General features: G+C 35.6%; 1 protein-coding gene across 3 annotated transcripts in view; it reads left to right on the top strand.

Annotated features, from left to right (window-relative positions):
- Positions 1-20,577, top strand: part of LOC136039933 (myocardin-related transcription factor A-like) — a 146,588-nt gene that overhangs the window by 25,178 nt on the left and 100,833 nt on the right. The window contains exons 2-3 of one of the 3 annotated variants that reach the window (XM_065723929.1): positions 4,307-4,399; positions 16,156-16,236. Coding sequence is in view for 1 of the 3 variants with exons in the window: in XM_065723927.1 (XP_065579999.1) it covers positions 17,894-18,035 (142 nt within the window). In the remaining 2 variants the exon portion in view is untranslated. Of the gene's footprint in view, positions 1-4,306; positions 4,400-16,155; positions 16,237-16,795; positions 18,036-20,577 lie in introns of all 3 variants that reach the window. The other 2 variants (XM_065723927.1, XM_065723928.1) reach the window with 2 other exon arrangements.

A 20,577-nucleotide genomic window follows, 5' to 3' on the forward strand; every position in this document is an offset into this window, starting at 1 on the left:
TCTTCATCTTCTTCCAAGTTCCATTTAATGCATAAGAAACGACCATCATTTTTTTCTAGGAAATAATTAAAAAACTTTTTCAAAACGCTCCATGCAAAAAGAGCGATCAAAGACGATTCTAAATCATAAACACTAAAAATAAGTTTGTCGTTGATATTGAGCTAAAGCAAACCCGGTAATGATAGTCACATCTATCAGTATGTACGGGTTAAAAAGAGATGTCACCAATAATAAAACACAAACTAACTACCCCGTTCCCCTCCCAAATAATTAAATTTTCATGCTTCTGCCAATCGACTGACCAATTAAAGCCCAATACACATAACAAAGCTCTTCAATAGTTTTCTCGCCATTTTGCAGAAATTTAGGGAGAGGGATAGTTTCCTATGTCCTTTAAATAAATTTCCTTTATGTTAAATCTGGTTATGCTTAAAAAATCCACCTTTAAACATTTTTTTAAACCTGTTTATCATAAGTTTCAGTTGAGTTTGTTGGATTCAGTTAAATTTTCTTTAAGATTTCTTGCCTCGTGAAGAATTTCAGTAGGAATTCGTATTATTGGGGACAACAATTGAGAAGACTGCGAAGGTATTTCTATAAGAAGTTGGCAAGTTAAAAGAAACACGTGTAACGGAAATTTTTCATCTGAGAAAAATAGTCAGATATTCGCCAAACTATATCGAAGACGGTGACACTTGTTGGCTGTGAAAAATCGAAAATTATTTTCTTGACTCAAAAATTGTGTGCAGTATCTCAAGTCTCATGAAACCAAAGAGGGAGGGAAAAAGAGTTGCAATGATGGCAAAATGGTCTTGTGTCTTTTATTGTCTGAATTGCACGTTACATGTTCATGGGATATTTTCTGTCTCAAAATTGCCTGTTTATTTTTTTTTTATTCAAAGAGCATGATCACCATTTGTATTTTGACAGGCTATCACACAATGGGATTTTTCAGCCCATATCAGTTGCTTCCTGAGGGTTTGCGAAATGGAATAAATCAGCTACTCATGCACTGAGTGTTATAATCTTTTGTCTGACGCCTTGCTTGGCAAGGAAGTTGAATCCATGCTACACTCTTTCCCTTCTGTCTTCTTTTGGTAGTTCTTATATTTTCTAATATGTTTTTTTACCTAAATAAGGATTTGAAAATGTTCCAAAAAATTGCGTTTTTTCATGGGCTCGGAAAGAGAAATTGCTTACAAGATGGCCATACCGACAATTATAGAGTCAGAAATTTTATTATAAGGATATGGATCAATAAATGAAAATGAAAGCAAATTAGATGAAGCCATGTGGCAACCTCTTTCGTACAAAAATTTCATTTTTGAACTGTCGAATTTCCGATTTCTGCAAAGGATCCAGTTCTGAGCAGGTTCTCAATGCTAAGAACAAGAACTGAAATTGTAAAAAAGAGAACCTAAATGCAGGAAATCTTCGTTTTGACCACTCCAGAAACGATGAGAATATTTATACTTCCTCTCAGACCTAAGAGACGGATGGGATATAGTTGCGTACCATTTGCATGGATATAGTGTTCATAACTGAAATATTCGGCCTTTACCGTCTTCATGTCTCTAAAGGCAACGCACCATTGTGGCCTAAGCCTCTACTCGCTTTGGGGAATCCAAAATACTCTTCTTCTCTTTAGGCTTGTAGTTTTGCTTGTTAAAAAAGGACCCATTTTTTCGTTTTGTTTGTTTTATTTGTCTGTTACTCATGATGAACATTTGTTAACAAAACCTGTAGCCTTGAGACGGCTAGGCATCTAGAGACGTGGACGTTGATGGAACTAGGACTGGTTTATGGACTAGGACTATGGACAATGGACTATGGAACTAGGAACTAGGACTGGTTATCAGCAGAGCTGCTGTAATAGTAAAAATATCTCCTTAAGTTGCCCAAGGAGATGTTTAAAATAAAATCAAGTCAGCTTATATAGTGAATGAAATTTGAAATTTTGATTAGATTACTGATTTTATCGTATCACTGGACACTGGACTGAATTTTATGGAGTCCGTTATTCCCCGTGCAAAATTCCCCTAAAAAATCCTCTTCCCCCTAGGAAAGTCTCCATGGAAAATCCCACCAGGATTTGCCCTCTGTAAAATTCCATCCACGTGTAAAATTGAACAGCCAATAAAGTGACCAAAAAGATTGTGCCGCGGGAAAGTGACGTTTTCTGCCATTTGTGGTATCAAACTATGGTTTCGCCCCAAAATAGTTTCGCTCAAGAATTTTGAGATAGCCAATGGATTTTAAAAGTATCAAAAAACTATATATTGAGCTTCCCAGTTGCAGAAAATTAATACCACGTGGTTAAGCATTTGTACCTGAAAGGTGAATTAATCCATACAAATAAAGGTGCTTCAGATGGGAATCCCTTTTAATGTACGCCTTGTGGACACGTTCTCTAACGCAAGGGGTGAACTGGTATTATATACTATTAAATAAAAAAAACAAGTTTTTTAAATGAAAGTAAGGAGCGACATTAAAACTTAAAACGAACAGAAATTACTCCGTATATGAAAGGGGCTTTTCCTTCACAACGCCCCGCTCTTTACGCTAAAGTTTGACTCTTTCTCTTAACTCTACATTTTAAAACAGTAAAAAACTGTAGCGTAAAGAGCGGGGCGTTGTGAAGGAAAAGCCCCTTTCATATACGGAGTAATTTCTGTTCGTTTTAAGTTTTAATGTCGCTCCTTAATTTCATTTAAAAAACTTGTTTTTTTTATTGAATTTCTGAACGTTTTTGAATCAATGCATGTTTTGATTTTGGCTCTCCGCAGAGGAATAATTAAAACGAAATTTGTATATTTATTTTTTTTTTTGGCTAAATGGCTTTCTCATAATTTTGTTCAAATGGTTTTGAGAAAAAAAGAGCGGGGGAGGAAACCTAGTTGCCCTCCGATTTTCGGTTAATTAAAAAGGCAACTAGAACTTTTAATTTTTTACGAATCTTTTTATAAGTAAAAGATATACGTAACTTATAAATTAACTTACGTAAAGAACTTTTGTACTCTTATGTTTTTATTACATATATGAGGGGGTTCGCCCCCTCGTCAGTACCTCGCTCTTTACACTAAAGCTTAAATTTTGTCCCAATTCATTAAGAATGACCCCTGAATCACAAAAGCCGCAGAATAAATAGTTGAAATTACTAAAAATACTTTGGCGTAAAGAGCGAGGTATTAGGAGGAGGGGAGCCCCTCATATGGGTAATAATTTCTGTTCGTTTTAAGTTTTAATGCTGCTGCTTACTTCCAGCTGAAAGAAAAACTTTGTCATTGTTTTTTTTAAGTAATGATAGTAAATCCTGCGCTCCCTTCATGGAAATTTTCTTCCCCAATGACAGATTCCTCGATGGAAAGTTCCCCCAGCATATTCCCCTCTTTTCAACCCCTGCCTCCTACCAAAAAATCCTCCTGAAAATGCCTGTACACTTCCCAATAACCATTACTATATGTAAGCACTGGTCAAAGTTTTGAACTTGTAACCCCTCCCACGGGGACTTTGGGGGAGTAAGTCGTCCCTAAAGACATAGTTATAAGGTTTTTCGACTACGCTGAATAAAATGGAAATCTCAGAATTTTGATCCGTTGACTTTGGGAAAATAATTAGCGTGGGAGGGGGCCTAGGTGCCCTCCAATTTTTTTGGTCACTTAAAAAGGGCACTAGAACTTTTCATTTCCGTTAGAATGAGCCCTCTTGCAAAATTCTTGGACAACTGGGTCGATACGATCACCCCTGAAAAAAAAAGAAAAGAAAGAAAACACGCATCCGTGATCTGCCTTCTGGCAAAAAATATAAAATTCCACATTTTTGTAGATAGGAGCTTGAAACTTCTACGGTAGGGTTCTCTGATACTCTGAATCTGATGGTGTGATTTTCGTTAAGATTCTATGACTTTTAGGGGGTGTTTTCCCCTATTTTCTAAAATAACGCAAATTTTCTCAGGCTCGTAACTTTTGATGGGTAAGACTAAACTTGATGAAACTTATATATTTAAAATCAGCATTAAAATGCGATTCTTTTGATGTAGCTATTGGTACCAAAATTCCATTTTTTAGACTTTTGGTTACCATTGAGCCGGGTCGCTCCTTACTACAGTTCGTTACCACGAACTGTTTGATAGTTGCCCACAGGGGCGTCACGTATGCACGCATGTGAGAAGGAGGAATACCACTTCCCCGATGTTTTCAGTCAGTCGAATAAAAATTTCCTTCATTATTCACTTCCTTCATTATTTCTAATCGGTAGGCTACACTATTTATAACTATTCTTGTGATTTTTTGTTCTTCCTTTTTAGCTGTTTCAATCGCAAACTCACAAGTGAGCTATAATGTGAAATGAGGAGAAATTTTAAAAGACGTATGATCTCCTGTTCGTAGCTAATCTAATGGTAAGTTATATATTTTTGTTTTATTTTTGTTATTTTTACCTATATATTATTTTTTTTTGCTATATTCAAGGGTAGGTTCAATTTTCCAGATAAGAAATTTTAAGGGTGGTGATTTGGTGTCTTTACCCCTCTTCGAAAAGTTTCGTGTCTATTGTACTCTTTTGGAAACAAGATTTATTTTTTAACAGCTTTATTATTTTTCCAATATCAGCATGTTCGTAACGATCAATTCTAATACTACGGTAGCGTACACTGTTTTGTGAGTAACGGATACAAAATATTTTGCCCATTTCTACTAAACACAAAATTACAAGTCTTTTTATCCCCCTCATCCCTGAAAAATACTTCCGGAAAATTTCAACTGGGGCCCACAGCCATGAGACTAACTAGGGTATGCTTATCAAACTACATATATCATTCGCCAACTTTTGATTAAAGCTCCTGTTTGTAAAAGCCTGGGGCCATATTAACAAAAATGCTTGTTAAAATCCCTACTGTTGCTGGGAATTCTACAAAAATGCTTGTAAGATTAGTAAATCGTCATCAAAACAAATTACAAAGCACCCCCCCAAAAAAACTAGTCTATGCAAATAACTAAAAAACATACATTGTTTCTTCTTTCAAAGCACTTCTCTATGTATTCATCGATTCGAGTTATTGTCCTTGGGTGACAACATTGAAGATAGTCAGGAAACTGCAAATCAATCCCCTATAAATGCTCCCTTGAAATAAGAAAGCACCGAGCACTTCCATAGAAAATGGTCGAGATCATCATCATCCCCCTGACAAAGGGGATATGCATACCTACTTTCAGAAATTGCGCTCTTCCTATCAAATTCCTTTTTTCTGCTTTAAATTGGAAGGCAATTTGCCCGTAATTACATCCATCGACATAAAACCTTGCCTGGTAAATTAAATTTAGATATTTTTCTCTAAGCCATATTGACGAAGTAGCAGTAAAAAGAACTAGGAAACACCAGTGTTTTAAAATCAAAGCTATGAATGAATCTTCTTTTTGAATTGTGTTGCGAGAGCAACACTTTGGTTTTGTCCCGGTTTTTTTTTTTTTTTTTTTTTTTCCTATGCCGCCGATCTCAGCTTATTCCTGGAAACTGGTAAGGGTCTAACCTGTGCGGTTTTTACGGAAAGTGTGGACCTCAGGCCGGATTGATGAATATGACATTACATTTTGGAAAGCTCCGTAGAACTCTTGCCTGGGGCCAAAAAGGATGGTTTTTGCTTGTCCTCGAGCCAGAGCCTATGGTGTGCGAAGTGAAGTGGAGTTATATAGCCTATGTCAGAGAGGAGTATCTGAAGTTGTGCAGCCAAGCTTTCGTTTCATCAAACCATGTTTCTGCTTTCGAGTGGAAAGCTCCGTTCTAGCAGGCAAGCAGGCAGGCACCAGTTTCAAATTGAAGATGGACTAAAATCTATAAGTGTTAAATATATGCGGTAGTTCCCCGGCCCCACAGCCAATATATCTTCTTTGAGTGATAAATAGAAAAATTTACAGAAACAAAAAAGTGCGATTTTCCCACGGGTCCGAAAGTGCTACCATCTATTGTTTCTAGCCATTTCTGTTCGTGATTTCAGCTGACTTTACCATTCTTTTTTTTTTCTACTTGGGATTGCAATAGAGAAATGGTATCAGATATACCTCTTAAACTTTAAAAGTTCTCTCATTGCTAAAGAAATTAGAGCTTATCCTTTGCTCCTTTCTAAGTGGTGGTGTTAGAAAGTTGGCCTCCGGCAAAAAAGTCAACTTTTGAACTAAGACAGATAGAATTTTTTTTTCAATGACAATCGATAGACCTTGATGAGCTGATCAAAGTATATGTCATCCATTTTTTGTTACAAAAATTCCTTCATGACATACACCAGTTTGAAAGTTTCAAGGGGTTGACAACTTCAGTGGTAAGGTACACACTTGAACCAAAAATAGGCCGATACCAATTGTGAGATATGTAGGGGACTTCCAAGCAACAGTCGATTATTAGCTTATAATCATCTTTGGCAATGAGGGGTTTGCAACTTTTGCTGATTGGTGTACCTATTATCTGTTTCTGGTGTAATTGATGGTAAGAACAACTTGGTTCCCGATTGTAAGACATGTAGGGGAGTTGTAAGTAATAATCGGCTGTTAGGCTACAATGACTTCAGCGACAAGGGGTTTGCAACTTTTGCTAGTTGGTGTACCCATTATTTGTTTCCGGTGAACTTGGATGTATATCACGGGAGAGGGACTTGTAAGTAAGAATCGGTTGCTAGAGGAGGTTCATCAGAGGCTAAAAATTTGTGCAAATTGGTGCACATCTATGGTATTTGATCCTGAAAAGTCACGAATAGCTTTATAATACCAACTAGATTATATAAGATAATGTTCCAAGTTTCCATCGGTCACGATGTCTACGATTGAAAAGGATAAAGTTTAACTGGCTGCAAACTCAATTTAGTCCCTTCTTCCGATATTCTTTTGCTGTTGTTTTTTCAACGCTGAAGAACTTGATCATGTGATTACTGATTGTGTTCTGCTTTGAATATGCCGTTTTGAATGCTTTGATAGTTTTGACAGCTTCAGAATTTAACCGATAGCGAAGAAACAAAACCAAAGTGTTGCTCTCGCAACACTTTTATCGGCGAAGCCGGACAAAGGTTGCCGCAACACTTCACGTTGCCTAGGCAACGTAGGTCTAGTTTCCTTTATTTTACGGATGTCCTCAAATTGGCCTTACACCTAGGACAGAATTCTACTCAAGTGTCCATTAACGAATAATAGAAAAAAAGTCCCTTTAAAAAATACTACTACTACACTACTACTAGTTGTAGTATAGTAGTACTTTAAAACGTAGATTAACAAAAAAGCCTTTCAGTTACCACATACTTTGTATTTAAGAATTTTTTCTAGATTCGGCATCCTTTTTGTTTTTGTCGGGTAAGTTCCGGTCTTTTGTTGTCTTTCCCACTGTTTCCTCTGTCATTTCCTGTTGAAATTGTTGGATATGTTTTGCGGAATCATGGACTCGTTTTTCTTTTATCGAAGCTATGTCTGTTGAGTTTCTAGATTGGGTGTGCATGAAGTTTTCTTTGTACTTATTTTTTGGTTATTTCGAAAGTGTATGAAGAATTTATTTCTGGAAAAATTGTCTAAATTTCAAAGGAAGGTGGAAGAAACCTTCAACAATTCTAAAAAAAATGTTGCTTTCTTTAGGCACGTACTTAAGACGAGGGCGTTCCCTTCAAAATCTTGAAGTCATTGTGATATGTCCCTACTTTCCCTGTAATTTCACTGTAATTTGCCTGTTTGTGCTGTTTTGACGAACTTACCAACCCCACCTTTCTTCCCTCTGAACAATAGTCCATGGGGAAAAGTCCATGGAAAAAAGTGATATACGTCCATGATTTCCATTGTCCATGGAAAAAAGTGATATTCGTGTGTGACTTCCTGATGTGTTTAGAATTATTTCTGAAAATTGGTCACTTAGCCTATAACCCTTTCTAAAATTATTCACATTGAAAAATCCAACATTCATGTCGTAATTTTGTCTTGGTGGTTTTCTGTGACCTTTTTAAGTTTTTTTTCCCCCAACTTTGCAGTTTACAACATAATTTAGCTAGGATGAAAGTGAATGTATCACTTGATTTCGTTTTTTTCGTTTCTTTCATAACTCAATAATCACTTTTGGGGTAGATTACATTGTGAGCCCTTAAAGGGCTTAAAACAGCTCATAGTAATCACAATTTTAAACATTTTTCTAGAAAAAACTGGCTAGTGAGAAGGAATTGCCATTTGTAGGTGACTCTGCAATGGTAATTATTATTTTCCTTAGTGTTAATAGTAAAATATTATTTTGAAAACGAATTTACAAGAATTTTTAAGAAAGCTAGAAATCCCTTAGAAATAACGTAAGTTTTGCTGTGACGTCATTTTCAAGGAGTTTCAGGTTCTTTTTAAAAACTTCCTACAAATTTGTTTTCAAAATAACATTTTGATGTCAAGACTCAGGAAAATAATAATTACCATTCCTGAATCAGCTGCAAATGGATTTCTTTTTTCACCAGACAGTTTTTTTTAGAAACATGATTTTAAACTTTTGGTTACTATACATTGTTTTAACATTTTGGTCCATATTAAGGACTCAAAATGAAATTTCTTCCAGAAACGATTATTAAGCTATGAAAGAGCATAAGAAAAGGCATCAAGTGATGCATTCACTGTCATCCTAACTGAATTACGTCAAAAACTGAAAATTTAACTATTTTTTTGTAACTGCGAAGCAGCTGTGCAAAAAGTTGCGAAGCTGCCGACTCTTTAGCAGCACAACTGGTGTTTTGACAGGTTTGCTTTGAGCAAAAAGTATCTTTATACGTAAAATTTGCAAAAAATTGACAGATTTAACTTAGTATAGCTTTCAGTTAAAAACATGAATAGTTTTCTGAATCACAATTAACTATGTAATCTAATTTAGCAGCAAACCATGTACTAGCCATAAATATCATACTCCGCAATTTTACATGTACCATTTTATCACACGTACTGTATCATACTAATATTGCTAGTGGAGTATAGTATTCAAAGTCTGAAGGATACCGTATATAGCTTATTGCTGTTACTTTATGGATGGAGTTTTATATCCCAATGCTATTGGTATTATAAAAATAATGCATACCCATCTGCATGCCTGATACTCATTGATCACTTTACTACAACTATAAAAAGCACCATTTGATTTTCTGGGAGAACAATATTGATTGGCAGCCTGGCAGTCACACGCATTATGAAGCTGTGATATTAGTTTTGCCCTAATCTAACCCACAAAATAAGCAAAGAATTGCTGATACATTGTAGTGTGGCTCTTTTAGGCTATTAATCTTCCACGCTCCAGCTTTCCCATTACCTGCTTTAACTGTAGGTACACCTTGATAGCTATAATCCCTTTTAAGATTCTTTCAACTGACGAATAAACAGTATTGAAAGAATTTGGCTAAATGTGTGAGATTTTTGTGCTGCACAACTTGTGTTTTGACAGCTTTTCTTTGAGCAAAGATTATCTCTGTATGTAAAAATGGCACATTCAAACAAAATCTGCCAACAAATTTGAAAACTGCCAAGTAGCATTGCTACACTGTTACCCCACTTTTAGCACGGCGGGCGCGAAGACCACGGTGCTTTTCCATATACTGAACAAGAATTGAAGACAAATGAAGGAATGGTGCTCATTTGTATGGTTCATGGTTGCCAACTTGCACTCTTTCGTAGTTTTTGCACTCTTTCCCTCGACTGACAGAAATTGTACTCGTTTTGCCAATTTTTAGCCAAATTTTAGCAAAATAAAAAAAGCTTCAAATCAAATTATTTGTGTGCAAAAGATATAACAGCCAGCTGGTATGACCTCTTTTATCTCTCCCTGTGCCACCCCCCAGTCCTCCAGTCTTCTTTACAGCATATCCAGCCATTTAAGAAGAAGTAGATCAAAGTCAACTTCAAATTCAAATTCAATGAAAGAAATCCAAAGCTGTTTGGTGCAACCATTCTTCTTGGAAATGGAAAATTGTATGAAGTAAGGTGGGGGAGAAGGAACGACCAAAATAAATCTTTCTCTACTATAAATACTATATACTATACTATGCTACACTATATATATTATAAAATAAATCTACTCTCTCAAACTGATAAAATTGTGTACTCAAAGCAAACAAGTCCATTCGCCGAACAAGGAGCTATGGGAACGTACACAGAAAACTACTCATTTCATATAAAAATTGGATAGAAATTCACAAGAAAAGGAAAGAAGGAAATATCCAGTAGTTTAGAAGAAGAATCATTTTGCGCTACTAAGAATGTGTTTACCATTTTTTATGGCACTTGGTATTAACCAAGTGACATATAGCAATCGCAAATTCTGTCGGTCTGTCTGTCTGTCTGTCGGTCCCGGTTTTGCTACTTTAGGCACTTCCAGGTAAGCTAGGACGATGAAATTTGACAGGCATATCAGGAACCGGACCAGATTAAATTGGAAATAGTCGTTTTCCCGATTTGACCATCTGGGAGGGGGAGTGGGGGGCCCGTTGATTCGGAAAAAATAGAAAAATTGAAGTATTTTTAACTTACGAACGGTTGATCAGATCTTAATGAAATTTGATATTTAGAAGGATCTTGTGCTTTAAAGCTCCAATTTTAAATTCCGACCAGATCCTGTGACATTGGGGGGATCGGAGGGGGAAACCGGAATTCCTGGAAAACGTAAAATTGGGGTATTTTTATCTTACGAATAGGTGATCGGATATTAATGAAATTTGATATTTAGAAGGAATTCATGTCTCAGAGCTCTTATTTCAAATCTCGACCAGATCTTTTTACATTGGGGGGAGTTGGAGGGGGAAATCTTGGAAAACACTTTGAGTGGAGGAATCGGGATGAAGCTTGGTGGATAGAATAAGCAAATGTCCTTGATACGTGATTGACAGAACCGTACTGGATTCGCTCTCTTTGGGGGAGTTGGGGGGAGGGGTGCAGTGATTTGGCGAGTTTGGTGTCTTAACTCTTCATGCCTCGTCACAAGTGCCATATGAGCTCTTAGCTCTTGTTTTTTGCTGCTGCGGCACGGTACTTGACTTGACTACAGTGAAGTTGGCTATGTTTCATGACTAGTTACTTGGACTTTCACTATTTCCTTCAAAATATTTGGACAAATTGGAGACAAAACGTTATCTAAATAGTTTATGAAGTCAACTGTAGTTAAGCTGAAGGTCCAAGCGATCAAAACACATACACATTTTTGATCAGAGTATTGCCTTTTAGCTAACCTACTAAGAGACTTTGACCCCCTCCTATGCCTAGAAAGTTAGTTCTCTCCTCCCTTCTCTTTCCCCCCTCTATTTTGCCTTTTCAACTTTTTTTTTGTGCTATTAATTAATGTAATTGGTGCTTAATTAAATGCTTAATTACTGCTGTAATTTAATGTAATTAATATAAGTGTACTATTATCTATTATTAGTGATATTATTTAATGTAATGTTTAGTCTCCCACTCTAACAGGCCAAAGAGCCTTTATGGGGGTCTAAGGTTGTGTAATTTTGTTTTCCGTTTAATTTAAATAAATTGATTGATTCATTGATAGCTATAAAATAAAAAAAAACAAGTTTTTTGAAATGAAAGTAAGGAGCGACATTAAAACTTAAAACGAACAGAAATTACTCCGTATATGAAAGGGGCTTTTCCTCCTCGACACCCCGCTCTTTACGCTAAAGTTTTTTATTGTTTTAAAAAGTAGAGTTGCGAGAAAGAATCAAACTTTAGCGCAAGGAGCGGGGTGTCGAGGAGGAAAAGCCCCTTTCATATACGGAGTAATTTCTGTTCGTTTTAAGTTTTAATGTCGCTCCTTACTTTCATTTCAAAAAACTTGTTTTTTTATTTAATTTCTGAAAGTTTTTCAATTAATGCATGTCTGATTTTGGCTCTCCGTACATAAATTATTAAAATGAAATTTGCATATTAATTCTTTTTTTGGCTAAATGGCTTTCTCTTAGTTTTGATCAGACGATTTTGAGAAATAAGGGGTGGGGAAGGAGGCCTAGTTGCCCTCCAATTTTTCGGTTACTTAAAAAGGCAACAAGATCTTTTAATTTTTAACGAACGTTTTTATTAGTAAAAAATACACGTAACTTAAGAATTAACTTACGTAACAAACTTTTATATTATTGTATTTTTGATTATATATATGAGGGGGTTGGTCCCCTCGTTAATACCTCGCTCTTCACACTAGATTTTGTTTTGTCCCAATTCTTTAAGAATGACCCCTGAATCAGAAAGGCCGTAGAATAAATAGTTGAAATTACTTAAAATTTTTTTAGCATAAAGAGCGAAGTATTTATCTCCTCCTAGATGTCTCGCTCTTTATGCTAAAGTATTTTTAGAACCCCATCATATGCGTAATAATCTCTGTTCGTTTTAATGCTTCTCCTTACTTTCAATTGAAAAAAACTTTTTCATGTTTATATTTTCATCGTTTTTTTTTTTAAATAGTAATGCTAGAAAATCCTGCGCCCTTTTCATTGAATTTATCTTCCCCTATGAAATATTCCTCCAAGGAAAGATCCTCCCATATAGCCCCCTCCCCTGAACCCCAAACCCAAACCAAAAAAATCCCCCTAATAACGTCGGCACACTTCCCAGTAACCATTACTTTATGTAAACATTGGTCAAAGTTTGTAACTTGCAGCCCCTCCCCCAGGGACTGTGGGGGGCAAGTCATCCCCAAAGACATAGTTATTATTGTTTTCGACTATGCGGAACAAAATGGCTATCTCAAAATTTTGATCCATTGACTTTGGGAAAAAAATGAGAGTGGGAGGGGGCCTAGGTGCCCTCCAATTTTTTTGGTCGCTTAAAAAGGGCACTAGAACTTTTCATTTCCGTTAGAATGAGCCCTCTTGCAACACTCTAGGACTACTTGGTCGATGTGATGACCCCTGGGAAAAAAACAAAAAAAAAACAACAAAAAAACAAATAAACACGCACCCGTGATTTGTCTTATGGCAAAAAATACGAAATTCCACATTTTTGTAGATTGGACCTTGAAATTTTTTCTATAGGGTTCTCTGATACGCTGAATGCGATGGTGTGATTTTTGTTAAGATCCTATGACTTTTAGAGGGTGTTACCCCCTATTTTCCAAAATAAGGCACATTTTCTCAGGCTCGTAACTTTTGATGACAAAGACTAAATTCAATGAAACTTATATATTTAAAATCAGCATAAAAATCCGATTCTTTTGATATATCTTTTAGCATCGAAATTCCGTTTTTTAGAGTTTCGTTTACTCTTGAGCCGGGTCGCTCCTTACTACAGTTCGTTACCACGAACTGTTTGATAAAAAGAGAGAGAATTATTATCTAACTCGCTATTCAGAGGTTCACTTAAGTAGGGAGCCCTCCTGACTTCATTTTAAACACATTTGAAAAAATTGAGGGCAAGAATGATCGCAGGATAACTTAAAATTATTTCTAAACGATGTAAGAGTGATCAGGACATTGAGAGACGCTGCGTGCGGGGTGACAGGCGCGAAATTTTTGACTTCCACTCTTTTTCATAAAAAGTTCCTCTTTTTTGGCCTTGATTTGCACTCTTTTGAGACGTTGGTAGTCGGCAACCCTGGTACAGTTTAACTGCACTTGGTGAAAAACGAAAATTCGTTTTTATGCCCCATTCTTTTTTTCTTCGGTTCAATTTTACATCCACGAGGGGCTAAGAACTAGTTCCCAAGTGTAAAAGCTTGTGATGGCTCTTTGTTAAAGAGGAAAAAAAAAGGATTTCCGCACTGATAAGGTTTTCAGAATACAAGAAAATTTTTTTGGACTGTTCTCTTGAGAAAAAAAAAATATAAATAAAAAAAAGAGCCTACTTCATCTTTTGTGTATTATCTGCTTCAAATGATTTTTTTTTTTTTAAGCAGGACAACAACCTTGCGAAAGCCTAGTTCTTGTTCTGAATACCTACCTGACTCATTCATCTCCCTCTTATGATTTATGCGTGTCTAAATTCTTACATCCATTTCAGTTGAAAATATGGAAACCTAACTTATTACTAGGTGACGACTATCATACTTCTTTTTTCAAAACATACTCAGATTTTATATCGTATTTACTTGTTTTCCAAAGGTTATTTCATGTTCCATCGACTAGCAGCGAATGCATTAACATCACTCTTCAATTCATAAATATTACATCTATGTCAGATTTGAAACGCGTCTCGCGCCTACGTGATGTCTCTACGGTCCTTCACAATGTTGAATAAAAAAAAAACAAGTTTTTTCAAGTGAAAGTAAGGAGCAAAATTAGAACTTAAAACGAACAGACATTATTCCGTATATGAGGGGGCTGCACTTTTCCAGCCCTCGTTCATTACACTTAAGCCTTAAAGTAAAACAAAAAAAAAATACTTCTCATTCAAATTCGACAGCTTTTGAGTTTGAGTTGTCTTTATTAAAGTATTGTGACAAAACGCCCGACTTTGGGGTAAAGAGTAAGGGATGAGGAAGGCTAAGCCCCTCTCATCTATTCTGATTCGAATGGATGTCTCAAAACGTTGATCGGGTGTCTTTGGGGAAAAGGAGGCGTGGGAGGTGGATAACTACTCTCCAATCTTTTTGGTCAATTAAAAGGTCATTCGAACTTTTGATTTCCGTTTGGATGAGCCCTCATCCGATCTCCTAGGACCATTGATTCGATACGATCACCCCTTGGAAAAACAAACACGAATGCAGAATCTTTCTTCTCGTAAAAATACAAATTTTCACGCTTCTGTAGATAAGAACTGGAAACCTCTAGAGTTGGGGTTTCTTGACTTTTTTGTGATGTTTCCCCCCGTTTTCAAAAATCAGGCAATTTTTCTCAGCCTCGTAGGTTTCATGGGTAACATTAAACTTATTACTTAACATAAAAAGCCATTTCTTTTGATGTATCAGTTGTTATCCCAATTCCGTTTTTCAGTGTTGCGGTTACTATTGGGTCAAGTCGCCCTTACTTGCAGTTGGTTATTTTATCGTTTTTCTTTTTGTAATTTCAGATATTTACCGCTAATGATCTGAAGGGCAAAGAAAATGCACGTATAGGGGGACCCTTTTCCAGTATGTAGTAAAAAAACATCATCAAAAATTGACTTTGGTTAAACACTGGAACTTCAAGCTCTCACATAAGAAGAACGTAAAGTCTTAGTGGGGGTCTCGAGTAAAGAATAAAAAAAAATACTCGTTTGGAGTTTTTACATTCTTCTTGGTCTAAGAAGGCCAAGTTTTGAGCTTGGTCGTTTTAAATTTAGGGGAAAATTTACCAATAGGAACTACGAAATATAAGACTGGGGTTCTTAGATGTATCAGGAAACACAGCTTTAGAGAAAGTATTAGACTTGCGACATCTTACATACTCGCAATAATTAGTTGGCAAGAGTGAATCTTGTTCTGAACTTGAACCGTTTAGTGGCCAACTGACCAAGTCTATGAAACAAACATCTGAGAAAATTCCAAAGGAAAGTTCATATCTGGTTTTGATTTGAGTCTACCAATGGCTTAGTTGACAAAATGTCCACGTTTTGTATGTAGTCTTATATTCTCAATTATATCCTTGTGAATATACGAAGTTGAGAGTCTCTCAAATGTTTCGACGCTTTAAAACTAAAAAAATGTAAAAATTAGACTCATTCAGATTGTCAAACAGTTCGTGGTAACGAACTGTAGTAAGGAGCGACCCTGCTAAATAATAACCGAAACTCTAAAAAACGGAATTTTGATATCAATAGTCACATTTTTATTGTTTTTTTTTTCTAATGTTTTTTTGTATTGTTTTAAAAATTAGAATTGTGAGAAATAGTCAAGCTTTAGCGTAAAGATTGAGGCGTTGAGGAGTGGACAACCCCTTTCATATACGGAATAATTTCTGTTCGTTTTAAGTTTTAATGTGGCTCCTTACTTGCAGTTAAAAAAGCTTGTTTTTTAATTTAATCTGTTGAAAGACTCATCGCATTCCCTGTGTATTAGTAATTATGCTCGATGACGGACTTTAGTTTACTAGTTATTATTGTGTTGGTGTTTTTTTCCAAGAAGTCTTTCTTATCTGTCTTTTCTGTGAATATTGTAAACTGACTAACACTATCTAAGATATCTAGCTTGGATATCAGTTGTCAAAATTTATGTTTATTCAATACAAATATGCTGACAAGGAATTGAAAAAAAAATGTATTGGAGTAAACTTTGTTTATCTAGGGCTAAAGCTAATCATATGGACAACCTAAATTCGAGGCCTCCGATGTCGAACCGTGGGGAAGGAAAGTATTTTGTGGTAAGGTAAGCGTATCGTATCGCTTTTCAGCCGTCCTGGACACGACACATAACTAATATCTTTAGCGTTTATTGTGATATTTCATCTGTCGTACTGCAGTTCTCCCATATTGCTTCCAATCCATTTGGAAGAACACAGCTAAAGAACAAACAATGTCGAGTGACAGCAAATTTTTGCTTGTGGGTGGTAGGGCTTCGTAATTTCATAGGTACTATTTCCCCCAATGTTTTGAAAACTGAGGTATGGTGTGCAAGAAAGACAATCCTTTCCTTTGGTGCCCTCCAGATACAATAACAATAATGACCATGCATAGGCCTTAATTCCTGCATTCATTCGATGTTTGTAATAAAGCCACTATTTGGCATCTGTGTATGCCACCTCCTAGAACTTAGAACATTTCATTAGAAAATTTCTTTTATTCTGTTCATGCAGAGGACAAAATACGGTGGGAAGGTGTCAGTACGGAATTATACATTTCCAGACAAAAAAATTACATAATGTGATTTAGAGGCTCTGCCGGATAACTGAAGGGTAACAGCCCCTGTGATGTATTTTTTTTGACAGTGCCGAGAAGCGGAATTTTGTTATATTAAGGACGCAATATTTACCTGTTTGAAAAGCTATACGTAACTCTAGTTGTGGCGGAGGTGTTATGGAGAAGTAACAGTCAGTTGGAGTATTTTGAGGACAACAAAGAACAAGAAACTCCTTGAAAATATTAGAAGACTTTTTGTAGTAAATAAAACATTATGAGGCAGCAGTATAAATCTTGACCATCCTTCGATGATTTAGTGTTTGTTGTGGTATTTACACTTTTTTTTTTCACGAGTTCCCTAGTCAGATCAGCTTTATTTGAGACTCTTATTTGTTCTGAATTTATTTTATACCATCGTTGTAAGCCATTTTATTTCTCCTCGTGGAAATTTCTATACGGCTGTTGTATTTTGTAGTCTTAATTTTTTCTCTAAGCTTGAGGTATGCCTCACATACTAAGATAAACGATTTGAACAACAAGTTTCCATTTGCCCGGGATTCCGCTCGTGTCCCCGGGAAAACTCTTTAGTCGGTAATCAGCGCTTCAAGGCGCGAGATGTAGGCAGGGGACCAGATTGTGTGCAATATATTTCGAACTGTGATAATCTGCCTTATACGGTAATCCCTAGTCAGTATTAATGACAAAAACGTGGTTGTGGATTGATTGCCTTTTGGAGAGTGATTGAATAAGTTCCTTAAATTGTGTCAACTATACTCTTTATCCGTCAATGTCTGATTGCTGATTCACGTGGATTCATAAAGACTAGATGTGAACCTCTGTATTCACAAGTATTTTCGTATTAATAAGCTCTATCTGTAAAGACATACTTCTACAAATCTTAAATTGCTAAATCTTAGCCTTACGAGAAATCTAACATTAGTTGAAATATTTTTGTCTAGTCAATTTGCAATTTATTGAGATAAAGATTGAATTCAATGTCCATTTTTTTGTGTGAAAAAAAGTTCATAGAATCATCAAATTTGAGCGACTTAAAAAAATACTTGTTGGTAGAGTCTTTAATAATCTATGTGGACAAACAACTTTTCTGTCTGAGAAAAGGGCTATATTTTCGTCTCAAGGCATAGAAGAATCTATGTAATGGCCTTTTTGAGATATATCTAGACGAAATGCTTGAGATTGTACCCACGCCTTGCTTGAAAAACGGATTGTCCGCTGCGACTGTTCAAACTCCAAGTCCAAGTCGGCCTGAGTCGAGTCATTCGACAAAGCAAAGTTTTGACGAATCTTTATCTTGTAAATACTGTAAAGGTAGGATTTTATTTGCATTTTTTTTTTCTGTTTTTTGTTAATATCTAACATACAACGTCGAAAAATGTGAGAGGATGATTGTGTGAAGTACAAAAGTCTCGGTTATAAAAATAGGGCGTAATTTTTGTTTTTCGAATGTCCTTATTCTTTACTTGAAAGATGATCAATATATTATACTTGACCACTTTACTCAATTTGAAATCTATAAACTTATTCTGTACTTGTTCATTATGCCTGACTGTATGGTAGTGTTATCCACCACAACATTCAGGCACGGACGGGATATAGGCTTTGTAGGGCGTGGGCCATGGTTTGGTGTTTAGAGAACTTTAATGTTTTGAATGCAGAGTAGCTCATTAGTCGTCGACTTTATTATTTTCACAATTAGGCTATGCTCCTTAAAAATTAGGGTTAGTGCAAAAAAAAATGAAAAAAGGAATTGTGCGAATCAACTACTCTTGGCCCAAGAAATATTACTTTTCACCTCAAATAATACACAACTTTGCATATATTTGGTCTTCCAAAAGAATGGATTATTTTTGTTATTTCATAATTTATAACAATCAGAAGAAAAAAGTCTTTCTAGCCACAACTGAAGTTTGTTTTCGAAACCCTTTCTTTTGTAGCCGATTGCTGTGATACTAAAAGACGGTGACATTTATTTTTTATCCGATCTTATCTTTTGATTTTCGATTACAAGTAAAATTAGTAATTTTGAGACTGATTACTGTTAGTATTAAGCCAGCTCAATCCTCACAGCTGGAACGATGATGATATGTATCCAGATAAGTTGAATCTTATTCTCTGACTTGTAGTGCGGACCCTAATGTTACTTCTGGGACAAAATATGCCGTCTGCTGCAGTTATAATTTATGATTTTATTATATTTAAAGTTGTATATGTTAAGAAAATAATAGTTAATTCACGTGGCATAATTTTGTCAAAATCTTGGGGAGGTTGGGAGAGGAATTGCCAAATTGATTCCCAAATCAAGTTAAAAGATATACTAGAGAAAACTGACCCGTTTTAGGGGATGTTTGAACGATGCAGGTTTATTCTATTTTTGACTAGATTTTTGAAAAGAACTGAATTTCTACGGGGGAGGGGCAAACTGGGGTCTGGGGACAAACTGAGGTCTGGAAGGGGCAGTTGCCCTATCTGCCACATAGCAAATTACACTCTTGCACGTAACTGGCTCCTAATATCTGTGGAATTTACTGGTATGGAATCTCACAGCTTTCTTCCCAAATTAAATTCGGGGTATGATGCTACCTGAAGTTAATTTATCTTGAATGTAGTCGAAGCTTGTCAATCTGATAGTATCTTTGTGTTTATTTCCGTCAGTCATGTCTTTCATCAAGCCATCATTCTATATTCCGCTATTCATTCATTGGTGTCATTGTTTCTCTAATGTTTATTATTATTATTGGCTCAAGAATCCTTGTTGTTTGCCTAAAATCCTTTAGTCCAATCCTCGTAATTTTCGATGGGGATTGTTTTGAAATAGATAAACTTCATAGTCTAGCATCAATTTATTTTTTCTCAAACGCCCACTGTCCTTACTTTTGAAAGTAAGAATGTTGGAAACTTAGGCAGGGATGCCATTGCTTCTAATGATTCAGTAGCCAAGTATCTTCGTCTTCCATCAATTGTGACACTTTGAAAGAATAACGCCTCCAAAAAATAAGAATAGTTCTACTCGCATTATATTTAAACGAATTTGTCCCTTGTTATTACGCATTTCGATTTATTGGACTCGTTTTTAATATTTTATGGTCATTTTATTTCGTTCGGTTGATGTAAGTAAAATTTGTGGTGCAATCAACTGATTGATTTTAAGTCTAGCGGTCTTTGCCATTACATGAATTCCAGTTGAATCGGCGGTATGTATATAAAACAGATAAGAAGTCATCAGAGATAACATTACCTCATAAGATTTATTCATCATGGAATACACATACAACATTACATTTTACTATTCCCCCAAGGCTCTTTGGCCTGTAAAGAAGGGGCAAGATAAACGAGTCACTTACTGAGAGAAGAAAAAAACAAAACAAAATTAAAATAATCACTTACTCACAGAGAGAAGAAAAGAAAATATAAATAAAATAAAAGTATAGGAAACAAAACTAAATAGACTAATAGATTGAATTGACTAAATTAATTAAGTAGATCACTAGATTAATTAGACTCCAATGAAATAATAATAAATACATTTATGTGAAAAAAATAGATATATAACTTCTAAGAGGCCAAAGAATTTTTAACGATTTTTTGAAAACTCTAAGAAATGGGCGATGTCCTTATGCTTGTATCCCATGTTTTTTGTTTGTTTGTTTTTTTGATTATTTTTTCTTTCAATCTATCGTATGATGCATTTTTTTGTTTCCTGTACTTTAACTAATATATTCGCAAAATACCTCACAAAAATGTCAAAGATTGATTTTTCAAAATCTGGGTAGTTACTCCCTCTACTTTTCAGCTTTGTCAAAACTGACATTTAATTATTAGCCTTTTACAATATTTTCCTTGTACTTTTAAT

This window comes from Artemia franciscana, chromosome 20 (genome assembly GCF_032884065.1).
Source record: "Artemia franciscana chromosome 20, ASM3288406v1, whole genome shotgun sequence".
NCBI lineage: Eukaryota > Metazoa > Arthropoda > Branchiopoda > Anostraca > Artemiidae > Artemia > Artemia franciscana.